Source organism: Brienomyrus brachyistius, chromosome 13 (genome assembly GCF_023856365.1).
Source record: "Brienomyrus brachyistius isolate T26 chromosome 13, BBRACH_0.4, whole genome shotgun sequence".
NCBI classification, from domain to species: Eukaryota; Metazoa; Chordata; class Actinopteri; order Osteoglossiformes; family Mormyridae; genus Brienomyrus; species Brienomyrus brachyistius.
Genome location: NC_064545.1, coordinates 20,971,064 through 20,989,963, shown reverse-complemented (window position 1 = coordinate 20,989,963; position 18,900 = coordinate 20,971,064). Strand labels below are relative to the sequence as shown.

General features: G+C 40.7%; 1 protein-coding gene across 6 annotated transcripts; it reads left to right on the top strand.

The window, feature by feature from the left end:
- Window positions 1–2,493: 2,493 nt before the first annotated feature.
- On the top strand, window positions 2,494–18,842 carry LOC125705859 (para-nitrobenzyl esterase-like). 6 transcript variants are annotated; one of them, XM_048972151.1, is made up of 11 exons: window positions 2,494–2,535; window positions 5,446–6,146; window positions 9,541–9,648; window positions 10,418–10,614; window positions 12,359–12,558; window positions 12,831–12,889; window positions 13,122–13,289; window positions 14,596–14,820; window positions 15,127–17,151; window positions 18,350–18,401; window positions 18,585–18,842. In XM_048972151.1, the coding sequence occupies exons 2-9, from the start codon at window positions 5,453–5,455 to the stop codon at window positions 15,267–15,269; spliced, it is 1,794 nt and encodes a 597-aa protein (XP_048828108.1). In that variant the 5' UTR covers window positions 2,494–2,535; window positions 5,446–5,452; the 3' UTR covers window positions 15,270–17,151; window positions 18,350–18,401; window positions 18,585–18,842. The 6 variants fall into 6 exon arrangements, with proteins under 6 accessions (XP_048828108.1, XP_048828104.1, XP_048828103.1 ...); XM_048972147.1 differs by lacking the exon at window positions 2,494–2,535 and adding an exon at window positions 2,581–2,892 and having other exon boundaries at window positions 15,127–17,134; XM_048972146.1 differs by lacking the exon at window positions 2,494–2,535 and adding an exon at window positions 2,581–2,892.
- The last annotated feature ends 58 nt before the right edge of the window (window positions 18,843–18,900 follow it).

Here is an 18,900-nt window from a genome sequence, read left to right as displayed (position 1 = left end):
CCTAGGGCATTTAGGACCGTAGCCCCGAATGAATCCGAACGAGCCCCGAATGATATGCTTAGCTCAGATGTTTTAACAACTGTGCTCTCCAGTTCAAGAATTCGGTATATCGCAGCAGTCCAGGTCCGGGACTGTATTTACCAAAACCGTATTAGTGCTATAACTATCGTAATTTCAAAGAGAGAGCGTTCAATACGATGAACCTCCAGGCTAAACCCCTGATGTTTTAAGATATTGACACCATCCCTGATCTTGACCAATCATCTACAGCCCTTGGTATACATGTGACCCCCTTGGGGAGGGACTGGCAATCAGGTCATAATATCACTTTAAATTATGAGGTCATCCCCATAATCCATGATGAATTTATGTGTCACTGTATGTAAACTCCACAAAATTGTTTCCCCACTCTTAACCTTTGTGTGGTGCTCCCCCTTGGGGCAAATTGCCACACAGCGCATTGATGCCGCTGAGATTTACGGAGTGTGCCGGATCGTCCTTTGGCATGCTTATCCTCCAGCTGTTGGTGTGGCTCAATGGTGCAGCCCTGAAAGCTATACAGGGCAAATTTAACAGAGAGTTATTTAGTGAGACTAATGGCCGAATTTCTACTTATACTGTATATGCTCAGCTGGATAGCCACTGTGGGAAGTGTAATATTCTGGCAAGACTTATCCCTTGCAGACATGACCCCAGGTTTGTGTAACGAGTTTTGCTAGGGTAGTTGTATTTTGATATTTGGTATGTCTTAAAAATGTGAAATAATCAATATGAACAGATGAATAATAATTATTGTTATTGTTATAAATTATCCAGTTATAATAATAGACACTTTTTAATCTCCCTGGGAAAATTCTCTTCACACCTCCCTTGCTCTCTGCAGGTGAGAGTAAGATGGTCACAAAGGGCAGCCCCCTAATGCGGTGCCCAGGAAGCTAAGGATTTAGGGCCTTGCTGAAGGCTGGGCTCAAACCAGTGACCTTCTGACCACAGATGCAGAAGCTTAGCCCACTAAGCCACACCCTGCCCCAACATAAAAAGCAAGAAAATGCAGGTTAAATAACAGATGAATGGGAATCATTTTAGAATAGTTATTGTACCTGAATCAGGCATCATTCTGACAAGACTGCCATCTTGCTGTGGGTGACAAAAATCATCAAATGAGGCACATACTAGGTAATTGTCAGGGCTGGCAAATAGAGAGGACTGGAGACACAAATGCAGAAGACTAAAAAGTTTATTCAGAAGCCAAGGCAAACTGAGGTTGAATCTGCGGGTTAGAGACGCGGCTGGGGTCACAGAAGCCGGGGAAATCAGCGCTACAAGCACACAGCGGATGGGAGGCAGGAGCGTAAGGGCAGAACAGGTGGGCAGGCAGGACCAGACGAGAGACAGGGTTAGATGAACGTACAGCACATTCAAAAAATGGAAGTAATACCTTCCACTCCTGGTGCAAAGTGGTCAGCCTTCTATGTTGTGAACCCAGTGTAAGCATTGGCGGAACGCTGCCCCATTGGGCGTGACAGTAATTATCATTCTTATTGAACAGTTACTGAATACTCATGAGCCAAAAATGACATATATCCATGTATTCAAATTAGGCATTTGTAACAAAAGCAGTTAATTATGCAGCATTTTTACTATTAAAATGTACATAGCTTGTTTAATTTATGCTAAATTCTGATACACATAGACAGAATAGCTCGTGCTAATTCTTGAACAAGTCTTGGTTTCTAAACTATTGATTTTTGTAGGGGTCGCACGTTATATAAGCAACTTTTGCAGGAATTGTAAAGAATAATGTAATTGTAATGTCATGCTTTTGTTTTCAAAACAGCATTCTTTAAAATGCTGCGTGCCTCTATTCCTCCATTCAATAATGAAAATGCATTAGCCTGATCAGTAACTGCATGCTGTCATTCTGTAGTAAAGGGTAGGATGGGTCATTTTGTGTGAAATTCAGGGAACCGCTTAATTGGGTGAAATCAGGAATCTTTAAAGACTTTGTTTACCTGGAGGAAGAAATCCCTAATACTGTTCTTCCAATGAACATTAATGACTGTAATATTCACGATTTGCTTAAAACATGTGAGGCTATTGCCTGTGAGGTATGCAAGGGGAAATTCTCGATGGAAGGGACCCCAGTGTAATGTTTGTGGCCAATATTGGGAACTTCAGGGGTCCCACACAGATGTGTGGCTTAAGCCGCAGCTGCACAAACTTTCTGAAGGCCACCAAGAACTTTTAACACCTTTCAGCAGAAGTCACCAACAATGACCCCCCAAGAATTACTGGTTCTTGCTCCCACGAAAATCATGCTAAAGAATTTATTTGGAGAGTATTCCAATACACCTTTTATAAGCACAAATTAAAATATATGTTCTCAAATAAACTTGAGAATCCCAGTTAACACTGTTGAAGCGGAATATTAAAAATCAAATATTCCTAACTGTCGTAGGAGATGCGAGTTTATTTACAGCACATAGCTCCCTCTGCTGGACAAACGTCGTCTGTGTAGACAGAAAACGGAAAAAGGTATTTCTTAATTGTTTTGCAGTTCTGTTTGCTATGAATTGTCTGTTTATACAGATGTATGCATGTGCCTATGTTCTGCTATATATTTTTTTTTACAGTGTAAACGTAAAAACGTAAACGTTACATCTATCAAGTATGACTGTGTTGTATGTTTAAAACTGGTTATGTAATAAGTAAGCGTTCTAAACGCATGGATGAGGAGGCAAAGAACCACCAGAACTAAACGAAACCGCAGAACAAGTAATGAATAACATATATACACCCTAAATTTAGTAGGTGAACTTGGCAGCCATGTTTGGTTAGTGTGGAAAGAGTTAAACTACGTTTTGGATTCATGCTGAACAGAAACTCGTGCGGGTACGTTTAATAAAAAACAGTAAGTTTGGTATCTTCCGGGATATATGAAGGTAGGTTTTTCATATTAATGACATTGCGTCGATTGCGCATTTCTTAGCAAATGTCCGATAATATGCGCGCATAATTATTTACTTGCTTAGACAGTCGCTAACGCTTATGGCTGATTTTCAATATGCTAAATTTTATTCACTCATTGTTCTAGTTATACAATTTTTATATTTTTATTCTTAATTTCTGGCTGTTATCGTTGCCGATGGGATTTCTTTGTGATTTGTTTTACAATGACAGTACTTAAGTGTCTTATTGTATAATAATTGTAGTGATAATATAAAAGCATACAGCGTCTGACTGCTTTAGGCCTCCCGAATATGCTTAGGCTGATAAAGGAAAGAAGGAAATAAGCGAAATGGTCTTTTTTGACGCAAACGGAGTTTTTGCAAAGTTATGAATAGTTGATTCCTGCTTGGAAGTGCTTCTTGAATCCACGGACTTCCTGTTTTATTTCAGGAAACTGGTTGGGTGGGAATTGGCCGCTGTTTTGCTGTGTTTTTAGGGGGGAGTTAATGCTCCTGGTGCAGCGGTCTGTAACGATAACTAAAACTGAATCGGCGCAGCACGATTTTATTAAGCTGCCTACTTCGGTCAGTGGTTTTCCTTATCCAGATTTGTAAAATAATTGTGATCATAGATGAGAATGTTTTTTAATAACTGTATCATTGCAGTTGCACACTTCCCCTATGGTGGAGTCTGTATTCCTATTGTACGCAAAGTTTAACGGTGTTAATGCTTTATATAAAACGATTACAGTTATTCGTTTACTTCTGAGATACCCGACGATCGAGTTGAGACGATCGACCCGACGACGAACGTTTCACTTGACAGGGAAAAATTGAGTTCGGAAAAGTTGGCAAGACATTGACAGATTCGAACTTCGCGGCTCAGTAATTATTAAACAAAACGTTCTTACAACACGGTAAGGTAGACAATGAGCTACAACCGGATTTTCGTCGAAAATCAATATGTATTTAAAGAAATAGGGATAACATTGCTCCCTATGAGCAGTTCGCTGTCAGATGAGAGCTTAGGGACCGTCTGCAAAGTGCAAAACGAAAACCGATAATGTCAATAACTTCACGTCCAAAGAGTGAAGAGTCACCAAAATCACCAAAGGCTTTTGGAATGTTATCATGGTCATAGTTTGGTGAAATGTACCTTAGTCTATTTTTAAAGATTTGTTATTAGGAATAACGTTCAATAACTTTGCTACTATCAACTGTACTACCACCAAAATCACTACACCCTTCTGTAGTCTCATTATGGTCATACTACGCCATGTAATTTATTTAATTTATTATTAAATAAAATGCAATAACTTTGCTCATATCAGTTGTAGTGCCACCAAAATTACTATATACATATATACACTTATTACTAAGTGTTGTAGTACGACCATGACGATACCCCGTATATCGTGTTGTAAGAACGTTTTGTTTAAGATTTATTGAGCCGCAAAGTTGGAATCTGTCAATGTCTTTCCAACTTTACCGAACTGAATAATGGGACTTTCTTATACTCTGATCCGTGATCGTGAGCTGCGGTCTGCAGTTTATAAGAACCCAATCAGCAGATCTTAGTGCTTGGCGATCTGTCTGAGTGATAAAAGCTTACATATTCTGAAAATGATGTAGTTAAAATTTCTTTTTCCCTGTACACGGTAACATCCGTTTTATACATAATGTACTGAATACCGGAATAACTTATATCTTGTTTGTTACGTAACTTTGTTTTAAATGTAATTATCTTTTCGAGCTTTTCCGGGACATGAATGTGTAAAACAAAATACACTGCCCGAGAAGGAAAGGCAAATTGTTTTATGTTACTGATTTGGTATAATATTTTGTTTAACTCCCTTTGCTTTTGACCCCTAGTGGTCTGTTTTTGGTTTGTAAGTTTTTCTAGTGTTTTGTTTCTGTTTGTTAATAAATCTCCGCTGGTCTGCCCGTGAGCCACAAGTGGGTCGTCACGTTTGTTCCTGCCTGCACCATGCCTCGTTCTCGTGCCCGAACCGCCTCAGTTCACAGATCTGCCACCAAAAATACTTAATATGGGCAATCGATTGTTTGTAAAACAGTGTAGATCCGTGTTTATTTTATGTGTATTTGTGCTGTTATGACAAGAAATTACCTTGCGTTTTAACTTGTATACCACAAATGAAGTAGCGTTAGCATATAAAGATTAGCATGCATTATATTTTGTTTTCATATCAAGGCAAATGAACATACCATAAGTGCGCATTTACACTGTTACCACAATCGATTGTCGCACGTATCGTTTTTAAAGGTGAATGCGTACTTGCGCACCAGTTATGTCTATCCCTGCTTATTAATGCATTCACTTGTACGTTGAAATAATCTGGCCCAGAGACATACTGCAGTTATCTAATGATTGAATTACATATAATTTTTGAAGTTTGTCTTAGATATTACGTGACAAATGCAATGTTAAAGAGAGCTGAGAGAGTTTGAAATATATTATATGCGTATGTAATTCCAGAATAACGATGAGTGAGGATGCCTATGAGGTCAGAGATGGGGCTGAGTACCGTTACCTTGTCCAGGAAGAAGGTGATGAAGTGGAACATTACAGCAGGCGCAGATACGTCAGCCCGTTTCTGGTCGTCTCCCGCAAGTGGATCTTCATCATCACCGTTGGGGTTCTCTCCCTCCTGGCCCTGGCGGGGTATTTGGCCTACGTGGCCGTGAACCCCCTCCATCGCTCTGCCGTCGTCAGCACCAACTGCGGGTATGTACGCGGCCGATGGGCCGACGGGGCGTACTCCTTCAAGGGCATCCCCTTCGCTGCACCTCCCGTCAAAGAGCGACGGTGGAAGCCCCCAGTGGACCTCCAGGAAGCCGGCCTGTGCTGGAGAGGCACCTACGAGGCCGCCCTCTTCCGTAACATATGTGCGCAGGTGCAGCCCATGGATGAAAAGGGCAAGGTCATGGGCGAGGAGGACTGCCTCTACCTGAACGTGTGGACGCCCAGCTTACAGAAGGATGCCAGGCTGCCCGTGATGGTGTGGTTCCACGGGGGGTACCTGCACATGTTCAGTGGATCAGAGAAGGACTTCTCGCCGACCGAGAGTCTGGCTGCCCAGACCGGGATCGTTTACGTCAGTTTCAACTACCGCCTCAACGCTTTCGGCTTCCTCGCCTTGGAGCTTCTGAGAGAAGGTTCTCCAACCAACACATCTGGTGAGTCTCAAATGCAGAAATTGCTGATAAGTTATCATTAACCTAGTGTCGAAGTTTTCAGAAGTACCAATGGGCTTGTGTCATACACCAGGCCCTGCTCTATGCCGGGGGTGGTTGGGTCTCGCCAACAGAGTCACGAGTTTGGCCCAGTGCCGTCCACCGCTGTCTTGAAGCAGGGATTCTTACAGCCAAATGCCTCCAAGCCCATCCAGTGAATCGTAGCCCAGCACCATTGACCAACATGCTTTATGGTTCTTAAATGAGTGTCACTTTATGTTGGCATTTACATTTAATTCTGTTGGCAAGAATATCAACTCTTATATCAACACTGTAAAAAGGCCAGTGATATGCTATTATTGATGAGATGCTTCCAGATAATTTAATTCTGCATTAATATAGTTTCACGTTTTAATCGCTTTTGAATATGAGTGATTTTACAGTATTCTGGCAGGTTATTCTTAATATTAATGATTGTGCTGCAGTATTTTTGACCTCCAGACTTATGTTACTGGCGAAAAAAATATTGATAACATTGTAATTTTTGTAATCATTAGCTATAATGCTAAGTTCACGCTACACGATTTTAGCCCCGATTTTCCACTCGCAGACAGTTTTTGGACATCGCCAAAAAAAAAACCCCAGATCAAATCGGCAAATCAGTGTTCTATTGGCACTAGCACGTCAGTGCTCGATCGCCGAGTGTGAACTGTTTAAAGACGTATCGCATTTCAATTGAATCGCTATTATATGGCGTTTGCGCAATAATCAGTAAGGCTTTAGATGAAGGTGGAACATTTGTTCAGGTTCCAGCTTTTCGGTACTATATAGATGTTTACTTGTGCCCGCAATTTGGTAACCAGATTAGTAGTGAGCCTAAAATACTGGTGAGAGGTGTATTATGATGCCCAGAAGTTAGTTATATGTATAAATATGGTGTATCCTTATGTTTATTAAATTTGGTTAGCAGAGTACACCACGTACTAACACTTTGTGTAATAGCTGTTGACTGCTAGTGTATATGAGGGTTAATTTGTCGTGCATTTGTAAATGCTGTGGATATGTGTTGTCGTTTGATTGAAGGCTTTAACAATTTGTAGCACATTGATACTAGAATGGTGATTTCCCAGTGTCATTCACACGTGTAATTTGCATACATGTAATTTTACTTTGGAGACCAGACAGAAACTAGGCAGGGATTCGTCCTGGTGAAAGATCTTGTAGCGTATGAGCCCCGGTCACTGATCAGTGCAAGCAGTTCAGTGAAACTTAAGTCTTAGCAACAACAAAAAAGAGACAAGTAGAATGTCTGAGGCATCAACAGGAGAGGAGACTCTCATTGCAAACATGGGGGCCACCTCTGTTATGTGGAACAGTTCCGTTTTAATGCAAAGCTTGTCACTGTGTCGTGTCAGCAAAATATGGAAAAACAAGGAACCTGTTCTACACCTAAAAAACACGCATGTCCTTGAGTATGTTGACGGACTGGTGTTCCTAGTTAAGAACTTGAATGTCACTTCATGTTACTATTAGAGCTATGGGTGTTTTTCCAGCGATAAATCAAGGTGTTTGTTTTATACTGGAGTAAAAGCTGGTACTGGTTCCAAATCACATCACAATGTGAGGCGGGTATTTTGTACTGAATTCGAAAAGTAGTATATTATTGGGCTTGGCAATATATAATATTAATACCAACATTGCATGTTATGCACATACAATTCTTGCTTGTCAGCTATATTAAAATAAGGCTTTTTCTTTAATTTTGTACGAATATTATAGTGCGGGGGGTAAGTTTCGTTAAAATATTTTTACTCAGTTACTCTTTCATAGGAAAAAAAACTTTGCAAGCTTTGTAATTTTAACTATTATTTCTTTTATAGATTCTTTTATGTTTAAAATCATTTTAAAGTTTTACTTCCACTGCTTTTGCATGAACACCACACGCGTTCTCCGTGACAATCATATTCATTTGCATCCTTGCTGTTTAAATCACTCAAAGACGGGTTTGTGAGAAATTTAGCAACTCCTATGCCGTCCGGATCTAAATGTTCGTACAATCAAATCGTTTTTTTTTTTTTGTTTTTTTTTTGCTTCCTTTATCATTATTTCCTGAGTTCGCAAGTGTTTTTATTGCGATTTTTGTATTGCATTTCAGAGGCAGGCTATTTGCATGACCAGTTGACAAAGAAAATGTTTCAGGTCCCACCTCAAAGTACCGAAATATCAAAGAAGTACCCCAGTACTGGAACTTTTGGTACTGGTACTCGACTGGAAGTCAGTGGAAAAGCGAAAGTACCGAAAGTACAGTACCAGATGTATATGGTACTTGGTGCGGTGGAAAAGGCTGTTGTTCCTTGAGAGAACTGTAATGGCCAGTTTTGTCAGAGTTCAAGTTTTTTGTGAAATTATTAGAACTATTGTTACAGCGCTCTTGTAGTGTCTGTTATAGTCGCATAATCCCCAGTAACAGTTGATGCACTGTTACCTCCCCCTCCTTACTCATTTAAGGTACTCTGGATAACACATTTAAATATTTTTTACTGTACACTTTAGTAGCTCTGTGCCTTGATGCTTTCATTTATGTGTTTTATTGTGTTGAGAGCTGCCGCGATTAGTCAGCGTAGTCGATGACGTCAACGCCAAAACATCAATATTTTAAATCGACGCATCTTTTTTTATTATAGGCAAAAAAACACTGTTGTTTATTTATGTTTATTAAATGACCATTAGTATGAAGAGATTTTTAGTATCTTTTGTCCTTATAGCTGTTAAATACAATCGTTATTAAAGCCATAAAGTTCTACCTGCTATATTAGATTCTTTACTGAAAAAGTGTTTGTGAAAATGTGTAGGTTAAAATCTGGGCTTATTCTACGTTGATTGACGGTGTGCGTTCACAGGAATTGGACTTGGAGCCATTTTCATTATCGTAAACCAAAACTGAAACAATAACGGACACTAAATAAAATAATTTGTGAACTGAAATAAAAATGAAAACCATATTAACAAAAAAAACATCGGAATTAATCTGCAAAATGTATCGCCATACCACCAACGTTATAACCCCTTTATCTCCTCTTTTAAAAGATGTTGTGGCTGCTGATCAGTCACTTCCTACTATTTAATACATAATATCATCCAAAAAGTGAAAAATATCGTGATGATAATTTTAGGTAATATCGCCACCCGTTAGACAATTGACAAAGAAATACATAGATATACAGACAACACTGAGATGTTACTGTGTGTATCAGCTTTGTTTCATGGCCTGTTTGAAACATTATAGGCGCTTGCTGGTTTGTGTTGTCATTATAATCAGTGTTAAATAGTGTTGTATCATGATTCTTGCGATAACTCTGAACTGTAACTCTGTGTATTTCTCATTTTAATATTGTAGGAAATTATGGCTTCATGGATCAGATTGCAGCTCTGAAATGGGTGCAAAGGAACATCCAGCAGTTTGGGGGCGATCCGGGAAAAGTCACTATATTTGGACAAAGTTCAGGTATTCTTATCCAAAGAGATATTCCCTCTTATTAACTGCCCAGTCGCACAGTTCAGATGTCAGTGATTTACTTCTAATTGTTATTTACATTCAGGGGTGCTTGTAGAACTTTTTAAGTGGGGATGGGCGTAAGGGGGCCAAAATTCATACAGAGGGGGCAACCTTATCATTAGCCAATGATGTGCTTTGAATCAGTGAATGATTGGTACCAGGACTGCCCCCCCTTCTCTATCAGCATTCGTCTGGGGTCAGTGCCCCCGTAGCTCCACCCCGTATGCGGACATGTTTACATTCCAAACAAACAAATTTTTGGTGAAATTGTAAATAACATGAATATATAATATTGTGCCACGTATGACACTGTGATCCTCCATAGGAGCTTCTTACAATGCATCCATTATGTCTCCCTATGAAATCGGGTTGTTCGTTATATACACTGATAAGCCAAAACATTATGACCGTCCCCACATAACGTGAATAATGTTGACTATTTTGTTAAGGTCTGGGATATATTAGATTGTATGCCAGTATTTGGTACTTCCACTCAGTCTGTTGAATGCAAAAGAAATGGGCAGGAGTAAAGATCTGAGTATAGATGTAATATACCACAGACCTCTACAAGCACCAGTTTTATGATAGAGAGACATTATTTGCTTCAGGCGAGGGTGGTCAAAAGATTCTGATTCATCTGTGTGTAGATTTGCCCATTTGGACCACACATTTCTACAAAAGTCATTTCGTAATTCTGAGGTGAGTCTTCTCTGTACAGGGGGAACATCTGTGTGGACCATGATGATGTCCCCACTCGCCAAAGGCCTGTTCCACAGGGCTATAGACATGAGTGGCTCATACATTTACAATGGCTCTTTGGAGAAGGCGGAGAAGGACAACTTGGTGTTCCTGAAGAAGTCAGGTTGCAGTAACTTACAGTGTCTCTACAGTCTCTCCACAACCAAAGTACTCCAGGTGAAGATCATTTTTAAGAATAATAATTATTCCTAACATTACAGATCAGGCCAGAACATAGCTACTGTATTAGCCCTCTGGAGTCTGAGGCCTCTCAGCTACTTTTGAGGTAGTAACATGTCTTGATATTTAAAAATATTCCCAAAGTACTCCATTTATTTTTATTCGGCACAAACTCAGCGGCAATAATCTGGGACCATTTACAATGTCATTCTTCAACTTTTTTTTTGTTTAAATAAACATACACTTTTCAAAAACCTATTTCCAGAGGTGCTGAGAAATTGTAAAAGAAAAATGCATTAAAATAATCTCTAGCTGAGCTCTGGAGCATATAGACATAGGGCTTGGCTACACACAGCTGATTGAAGTATTCTGAAATTTTATGTGGTGTGATCACTAAAGTGTTAGAACTTCGGAGTGACACCGTTTTTTTCCCCAAAGTCAGTGGCCCAAACAATCAATTTTATTGAGGTAGGTGTCAACACACCTGTAATAGTTTGCATAATGTCCATCACTCTTGAATGTCATTGGCAAATGCCCCTCACACTCATCAGTGTGGAAAGTCAGTTTGAAATGTAAGTACAATAAAAGCCTTTTTACAATTAATTACTTAATGCAATGGCTAAAGTAAATGGAATGTTGCAAAACAAATGAGTAAATAAGTAAAGTGATAATACTCAGTTATCTCAATTGTATTTGTATAGCATAGTTTCACAACATTACATTCTGTCAAAGTGCTTTACATTATTTTTGCCTAAAGCCCCCAGTGAGCAAGCCAGAGGCTTGTAAATAAAGTAAATGGAATGCTAGTCCTGTTTTGCATGGCAAGCAATATTTTGCCGTTTGATTACTGAGACAGTTTTTATAATCGGCCGCAGACAGTTTTAGGCTTTTTCCATGCAAGCTGCTTTATGACAGAAGTTTTTCGCTACATGAGCTTAATACAGTGATGACTCATAAAATAAATCAGTGATGGATGCAATAATACACCATTGAGAGGAAGAGATAATGACGCATAAAAGAATATTTGTTATTGTATAAGTTTTAACTATAGAAAGCGATAAATACGAGCCTGTGCATGTACAGAGTCGCCGGAAGTAAATGAATTCACTATTGTTAAAATAATTCACAAAGCGAATTTAATCACCTTCAGCTGGACTGAGTTGCAATGTTCTTCCTTAACGTTCATTACTCTCCAGGGCATTTGGCGCAAGGCTTCAACAGCCATGAAATACTGCTATTTGCAAATATGCAGAAGTGCTGCTTCCCAACTCAAAGAGCAAATCTAAAGATTCTTGTTCTTTTTTATTCCAAAAATATATTTTGTTTCTACCTACATACAGATTCTCAGGGTGTTTTTATATGTCCACAACAAAAACTTGCTCGGTATTTTAGACGGTTTGGCAAGATTTCTGTTTGATCCTGCAGGTGAGATTGCAGACGGTTAACGTATCAACTGTTGCTGCTAGTATTACTGCACTGTTGTCAGTCAATTACCTGATTTTATACCGGTTTATGTGAAAATACATTGCATGTATATTTTCTAGACATACTGACTAACTAAAGAGGTTGCAGCTAGCGTGCTTGCATTCAGATATTAGTGTCTACAAGCTCATCTTCCCAACATCAATAAATTTCACAGTGTAAACCTCAGTCAGCTTACATCATAGTTTCCAGTAACAGTCCTCAAAATTATGTTCTTAAATCAGATCTCATTGGTTGATCTGAATTCCTCTTGTGTTAGTCTATTCCATGGAAAGAGTACCCTTTTTGGGCCGCCGAAGACTATGCAAACATACCAACGAAGGGCCTCTTTGATGGACCGGTGGCTGTTGTAGATGGGCATGTTCTACTTGCCCCACCCTTTGAGACCTGGGAGAAAGGCAGCAGCTACAATGATGTTCCCTATGTGATCGGAACCACCGAACAGGAAGCTGATTTCAGGTGCCTGGCCATTTTATCTACTCCTAGTATCTTTTTGTCCTGATTGACCAGTATCGTTCATCTGTAATCACACATACATCACAGTAGGTTTCCTGGGAACCATTTAGCGAGATCATCTCAGTGCTTTATTGACTGAAAATGAAACTTTTATTCACCCCAGGAAATGTCTTCCTCCTTCAGTACCAGTTCAGGCACAGTGATGGAGCCCCATGCAAATTAAAATTGGACTAATGACAAAGCAAGTCGTTTTAATTCTGTTTACTCTCTTCCAGTCCACCATATGAGAACATCTCAATGTGGACTTGGGAAGACTACTATTGGTTTGTGACAAGTAAGTATAGCATTTTTACTGCTTGTTCTAGTATTTTTCCCTTGAAGTGATACCAATACATATAGAGATGGCAGATAAACCGCTATATTCTAACAATGTGTGAATCCACTCATACTCTGTACCATGAAGAGCCAAAGGAACCCTGCTATCATTTTTGATAATTTAGCTTATTTTAGCAAATAGCCAGAAACACTGACTGAAATTGATCCACCTGCCTTGTCATCTGTTCTAGAAAACCTGATGCCCTTTGGAGTGAATATCTCCAAAGAAGCTGCTACCCTGTACCCTAGCTCTGCCAAATGCCCCATCAATGACCGCTGTCCTGAAAGACTCTACACCACCCTGGTGTCAGACGTGAGAATCACCTGTCCCGCCCACGACAAAGCCAGAAGAGCTGCATGTAATGTCCAACACTTTTTAATAAGAAAATATCAGCAAGAAACTCTCCTCTGCTTTTGTATACTAAGGGTGTACACACTCTTGGTCTGGATGCCACGTATCATGCCTAAGCACGATTGACCCCTTCCTCACCTCAGTCCGCCACTCATCTGTGCTCTCACAGCACTTAACATTCCAAGCCCCAATATGCTTTCATCGTCACTGTGTGACTTTTTTCTGTTGAAGAAAACATAGGAAGAAAATGGCTGGCATGCAGCTCAATGGACTTAATGATTAATGTCCTTATTTTGTGGTTTATTTGGAGTCGTCCTCTTCTAGTTCTGCTGAGTATGCAGCACAGCGATTTTCATTTAATCATGCAGACCTATAAGTAGGGCTGGGCGATAATATGATAACAGTAATTATCGCGATATAATTTTCCTTGATGTCAACATGACGAATGCTTGGTGAAAGTTCGATACAATTCAAGATCCCGTTTAATGACGGAGCTTCTTCTGTGTCGGCTTATCAGCACCGGCAGTGGAGCACGAGCGCACACACATCCGTAAAAACACAAACGGGGGATTCATTAAACAAATAAGAGAATGCAGTAGGGCAAGCAGACAAAGGAAACAGGGCACCTGATTAGGAGAGTTAGAACAAAGCAACCCATCCAGTAAGGGTAATCCAACAAAATCCAAAATGAAAGTCCACAGTAAAATCCAGATATCCGCCTTCGCCTTTAAGGGGCAGTGAGGCAGTTAGTGGGAAAAAAATCCAGCAATGAACCGTACTGCCGGGGGTTTACCAGTGTTACACCCTACGACAAAAAGAATTGTATGATTTATTTATTAAAATCAGATTTCAATTTGCAGTTTGAGTGTACACGTGACACCACCATGTTTGTTAAATATTTATCACTACACAATCTGTGCAGCCTACCCAATCTGTTCCTTCCAATTCTAGTTCCGGTATAGTGTACGTGTGCGTGTGCCAGTTGCATCATGTCTGTGTTCTATGCTCAGGCATCGTTAGTGATCATACAAAATGATTACCATGCCGAGACCAACTGAACCGGGCTCAGGCACAAGACAAAGCAATCAAACTAGTCAAATGAACTAGACTTTGGGGGTCAAATGTGCTTGGGCACGGTATGTATCGCTTAAGTGTGAGTGCACCCTAAAACTTTGTGTCCATCAGCGATTGCATGGTTATTAAAGAGTGATTAATTATTCACAGGATCCATATGCACAGATTTTGTGGATTAAACTGATACATTGTCAGATCACTAACAAGGCCATGTTTAATCAATGTCATCTTTCTTTCAGTGGCTTCGAAGAGCCCTGTGTACCGTTACATTGTCACCTACACGCCGTCCAGAGTGGTGGAGAAGGTCTCCTGCCTGCTACCCTTTCACAGTCGCTTCTCATTCCACATGTTAGATGCACTGGCGTTCTTTGATAGCCTTAAATCGGTACTGGCGGGGGTGAGCTCAGAAGATCGAAGTTTTCAGGGGATCATGACCAAGTATATGGTGCACTTCGCAAGAACAGGTGAGGCCACCAGGAATCCTCTATTAACCATTTCAGAAGAATATAACGCTATGTGATCTTAGAGTAGATTCTTTTCAGGAATCAAACGCCAGGCTTACAGAGTGAAGGAAATCCTCAGACTTTGAGTAAGAGCAGGTTCTCTAAGTAATTAACGGAATACGTGAATTGCTAATTGATCAGTTTCTCAGCAAACACAAGCATTTAGCAGTAATGTGTCACCGTCTCAGGCCAAAGCTGCAGAATCACAACGGCAGCCATGTGCTTCACCGACACACATTGACCGCCTTGATGCATCCTCTCCCCCAGGTGAGATGCCCAGCGAGTGGCCCCCGTTCCCCTCACACATGGCGCTGCTGTCACACAACTTCTCCGCCGTCCAGAACTTCTCAGCCTCGCGGTGTCATTTCTGGGAGAAGAATCACTTTTATCCATATGCATGGGCCAATTAAGAAGAATGGGACTTACTTGTATTCTGCTTTATCAAAGATGGTTTTAATGTTTTATGGTGTTTGCACGAAGTTACCAACCGCTAAGGGAACGTTGAATACACTATAAACTACTGCACTGTGACGAAAGGGCACCTGTTCTTGTTCCCATGCCAGTCTGAATGTGGTGCCAGTTTTCCTGCTTCTGTACCACCCTGTGTCACAAAGACATCTAGGTGTGTTACCACCTCATCAAGACCTCCTTTGTTCCTTGAAACAAAAGAAAATGCCCAAAAGTGATTGCACAGCCACAATAGCAATTGCATGGGCTCTTTAATCCACTGTCTCCCAGTAACGAGCCACCAGCAGCTACACCATCCCTTGTCATCTGACACGTTCTAGAACTGGACTAGATAAGAATCATATGCACTTCAAAGGCAATTGACTAAAATGTCTGTGAAATGTCCTTGAAAGTTATATGTCACATGCACATTTAACACTGAGAACTACATTCAGCAGATGTAGGTAGGATTCAAGAGGCTGGGAGTCTAAATCAATATAAGCATTCCATCCACAACACCTACACCTCTAGGTCACATGCGATGTCATGAAAACCAATCGGGAATCGGGAAATGCATACACACATGCACTGAAGGAGACAAGCATGTGAGAAGGAGCAGGATTAAGATGCTGGTATGCTCTAATTCCTCAGAGACAGTTCCTCACAGTGGGTGGGGAGGAGTGACCGGGTCATAAACCCAGTATCAGATGAACTGGGGCAGAAATGGGATACAGCTGTTACTACACCAGAGAATCAGTTACTTCATTGTGTACTCAAACTGTATACAGATATTAACCCTACAAATAGCCCATTTTGCCCTACTTTGTAGCCTACATTATAATTTTATATTGCACCATTCACATAAGTTGTCCAAAAGGTGTGTTTTATTCTTTATTTAGGTCGACCTTTTTATGCCTGTGGCAAAATTTCAAATAAAGAACGGCTATCCCTCGAAATATAATTAGTAAAACCTTTGTCTATTTAACGAACAAGATCAAGCATATAACCTGAGACACTGCAGGCTGGACAGCGTCATCACACAAGAAGCACGGTTTTATAACAGCTTCTTTCCAGCCCCTGTCAGACTGGTGGCTAAAGACATAACAGAAGGCAAAAGTATGCCTGCGTGTTCAGGTTCAACTGGAGAAATACCTCGATATTTGAACCCTGAGATATCTTTAAATTCAGATTAACTAATCAGCCTTGTTAACTTAGTATGGAAAGAGCTCATTGAGTTTTTTGATTTGTGTGCAGAAATTAAGTGTTATGGGGTACTTTTATTTTTAAAACAGTATGCAATACGCGTGAATGACGTTTCCCTGCATTGCAAAATCTCATAGCAAACGTGCCTTAGTGTGGATGCGTAACTGTTTATGTGTAACTACTCTGTTTGGAAAGGTATGGATATTTGGGGGTTTGCGAGGAGGAAGCGCCGGATAAGTGGCCTTGGACGACAGTACAAATAACGACGTCAGTAAGAAAAGGAGCTGATTGGTGTTTCAGTAAAATCAGAAATACATCTAACATAGGGAAAACGTTATATACATAGGCTTTTCAGTGAGTGGCATATCAAAAGAAAAACACTTTTAGTATTTTTATACTAAATTTAGTTATATTAAATATAGTAGAAATTAAATCGCAATAACTTGTTAAAGGGCATTTGTGGACGGAGGGGGTGGGCTCATGGAGGGTTGGTTTGTCCACCCCCCACCCCCCTAGGACGTGCTGCCCCTCGAAACCTTTCCAAATTCCCATACGCTTAATCGGGACCAGCGAGGAGGTGCTTCGTCAATCCACGGACGTCGTCTGTTATTTCGGAGACAGTTAGGTTGGGAATTCGCTGCTGTATGTTCTGTTTTTTTTTTTACGTTAATGCATGTGCTGTGTAGCGATAACTGGAATCTTCTGCGGATTTACGATTAATCGTTAACTTCTGTAACGCCCGAAGTGCGTGACGTAGGACTGTTAATCTCAGCAGGCAAAAAATGACTTTCCCGTAGACTGAACCAAAGCCGTGAATTGCGATCTGCAGTTTAAGAACTTTGCATGCAGATCTTATTGCTTGATTGTGGAAAACACTTACATATTCTGAAAAATTGTAGAAAATGCGTTACATGGCTGTAACTAAAATTATATATTTGTCCTTACGCCAAATATATAATGGTTTTATATACAATCATTTGCATGTGTATTGCGTTTGTTACGTAATTATTTTATAATAGAATGTATTTATCGTGTTTTCAAGTACGCTCCACCAGGACATGAATGTGTATAACAAAATACACAAGTTTTGGTAATTGTTTTATAATGTTAGTGATTTGATTTAGCGTTTGACTTCTTCACATCTGCATGCTTGCTGCATGTGTAACAGGTTATTTTACTTTTAATTTATAATTATACAAGATTCTGTTTTCTTTTTCTGTTGTACCTGATGGGTACAAAATCCCGGGGGCGGCATGGTGGCACTGTTGCCTCACACGTCTGGGACCCGGGTTCGAGTCTCCGCCTGGGTCGCATGTGTGTGGAGTTGCATGTTCTCCCCATGTCGTCGTGGGGTTTCCTCCGAGTACTCCGGTTTCCCCCCACAGTCCAAAAACATGCTGAGGCTAATTGGAGTTACTAAATTGCCCATAGGTGTGCATGTGTGAGTGTGCCCTGTGATGGGCTGGCCCCCCATCCTGGGTTGTTCCCTGCCTCGTGCCCATTGCTTCCGGGATAGGCTCCGGACCCCCCGCGACCCAGTAGGATAAGCGGTTTGGAAAATGGATGGATGGATGGTACAATAGCCCTTAAACTTCCCATGATGCTCTTGTCCTGCATCGCTCCTCCCTTTGTCTTTTCCCCTTTATAAGGGTCCCGACCTCATTTCCTCTTCCCTTTGCACACGCGGGAAGAGGTGAGGATCTAATGACAGGGTCCCCCGAGTTAATAAATCAATTGTGTAATTATGCCCCATATAATATATATGATTTATTGTTTATCATAAGTAGGGGATGGAAAAAATGTCTATACATAAGTATATACATTGTTTTACTTTGTGCAGAGAGAGAGCCAGAGCGTATGAAGTTTACCCCTTTCCCTATTGTTCCCGACAGGTATGTTTTCATTTGTATTAAATTAACATCTTCTGTATCATTTCCCATTTATGTTCAGTTTGAATAATGTGCGCGTTTTTCCTGTGGCGCGCCGGCGGCCTTTGGTGTATTGCACACGCGGGAAGAGAGAGCGAGAGGGCCAGAGCGTATGAAGTTTACCCCTTTCCCTATTGTTCCCAACAGGTTCAATAAAAAATTCGGGAACGACAACGGCGTCTGTAATATCCCTTCCTCCTGCACCCCACACACACCTGATAACACCCTAAAACACAACGCAGAGTATAGGAAGGACTGCCCGGTTACATCTGGTGCCGTGACCCAGATCGTGTGTGGAGAGCCAGTGCGAGGAAGGCGGACGGAAAGCGAGGTTGGAAGAGCTAGCTGTTAGGGACTGATCAGGGCACGTCTTCAGCGTTTATTCGTTTGGAAAGCTTCATGTCAGTAAGTTTTTTTTTCCAATGCTGAGCAAGCTGTACGCCTAAACGGCCGGTTGGAATTT

Excerpts from the sequence above, each read along its gene's own strand:
- LOC125705859 (XM_048972147.1), top strand. The coding sequence starts at position 2,870 with ATGCTGAACAGAAACTCGTGCGG. Across the intron at positions 9,649-10,417 it reads TATATTTGGACAAAGTTCAG|GGGGAACATCTGTGTGGACC; the intron begins GTATTCTTATCC and ends TTCTCTGTACAG. Across the intron at positions 10,615-12,358 it reads CCACAACCAAAGTACTCCAG|TCTATTCCATGGAAAGAGTA; the intron begins GTGAAGATCATT and ends CTCTTGTGTTAG.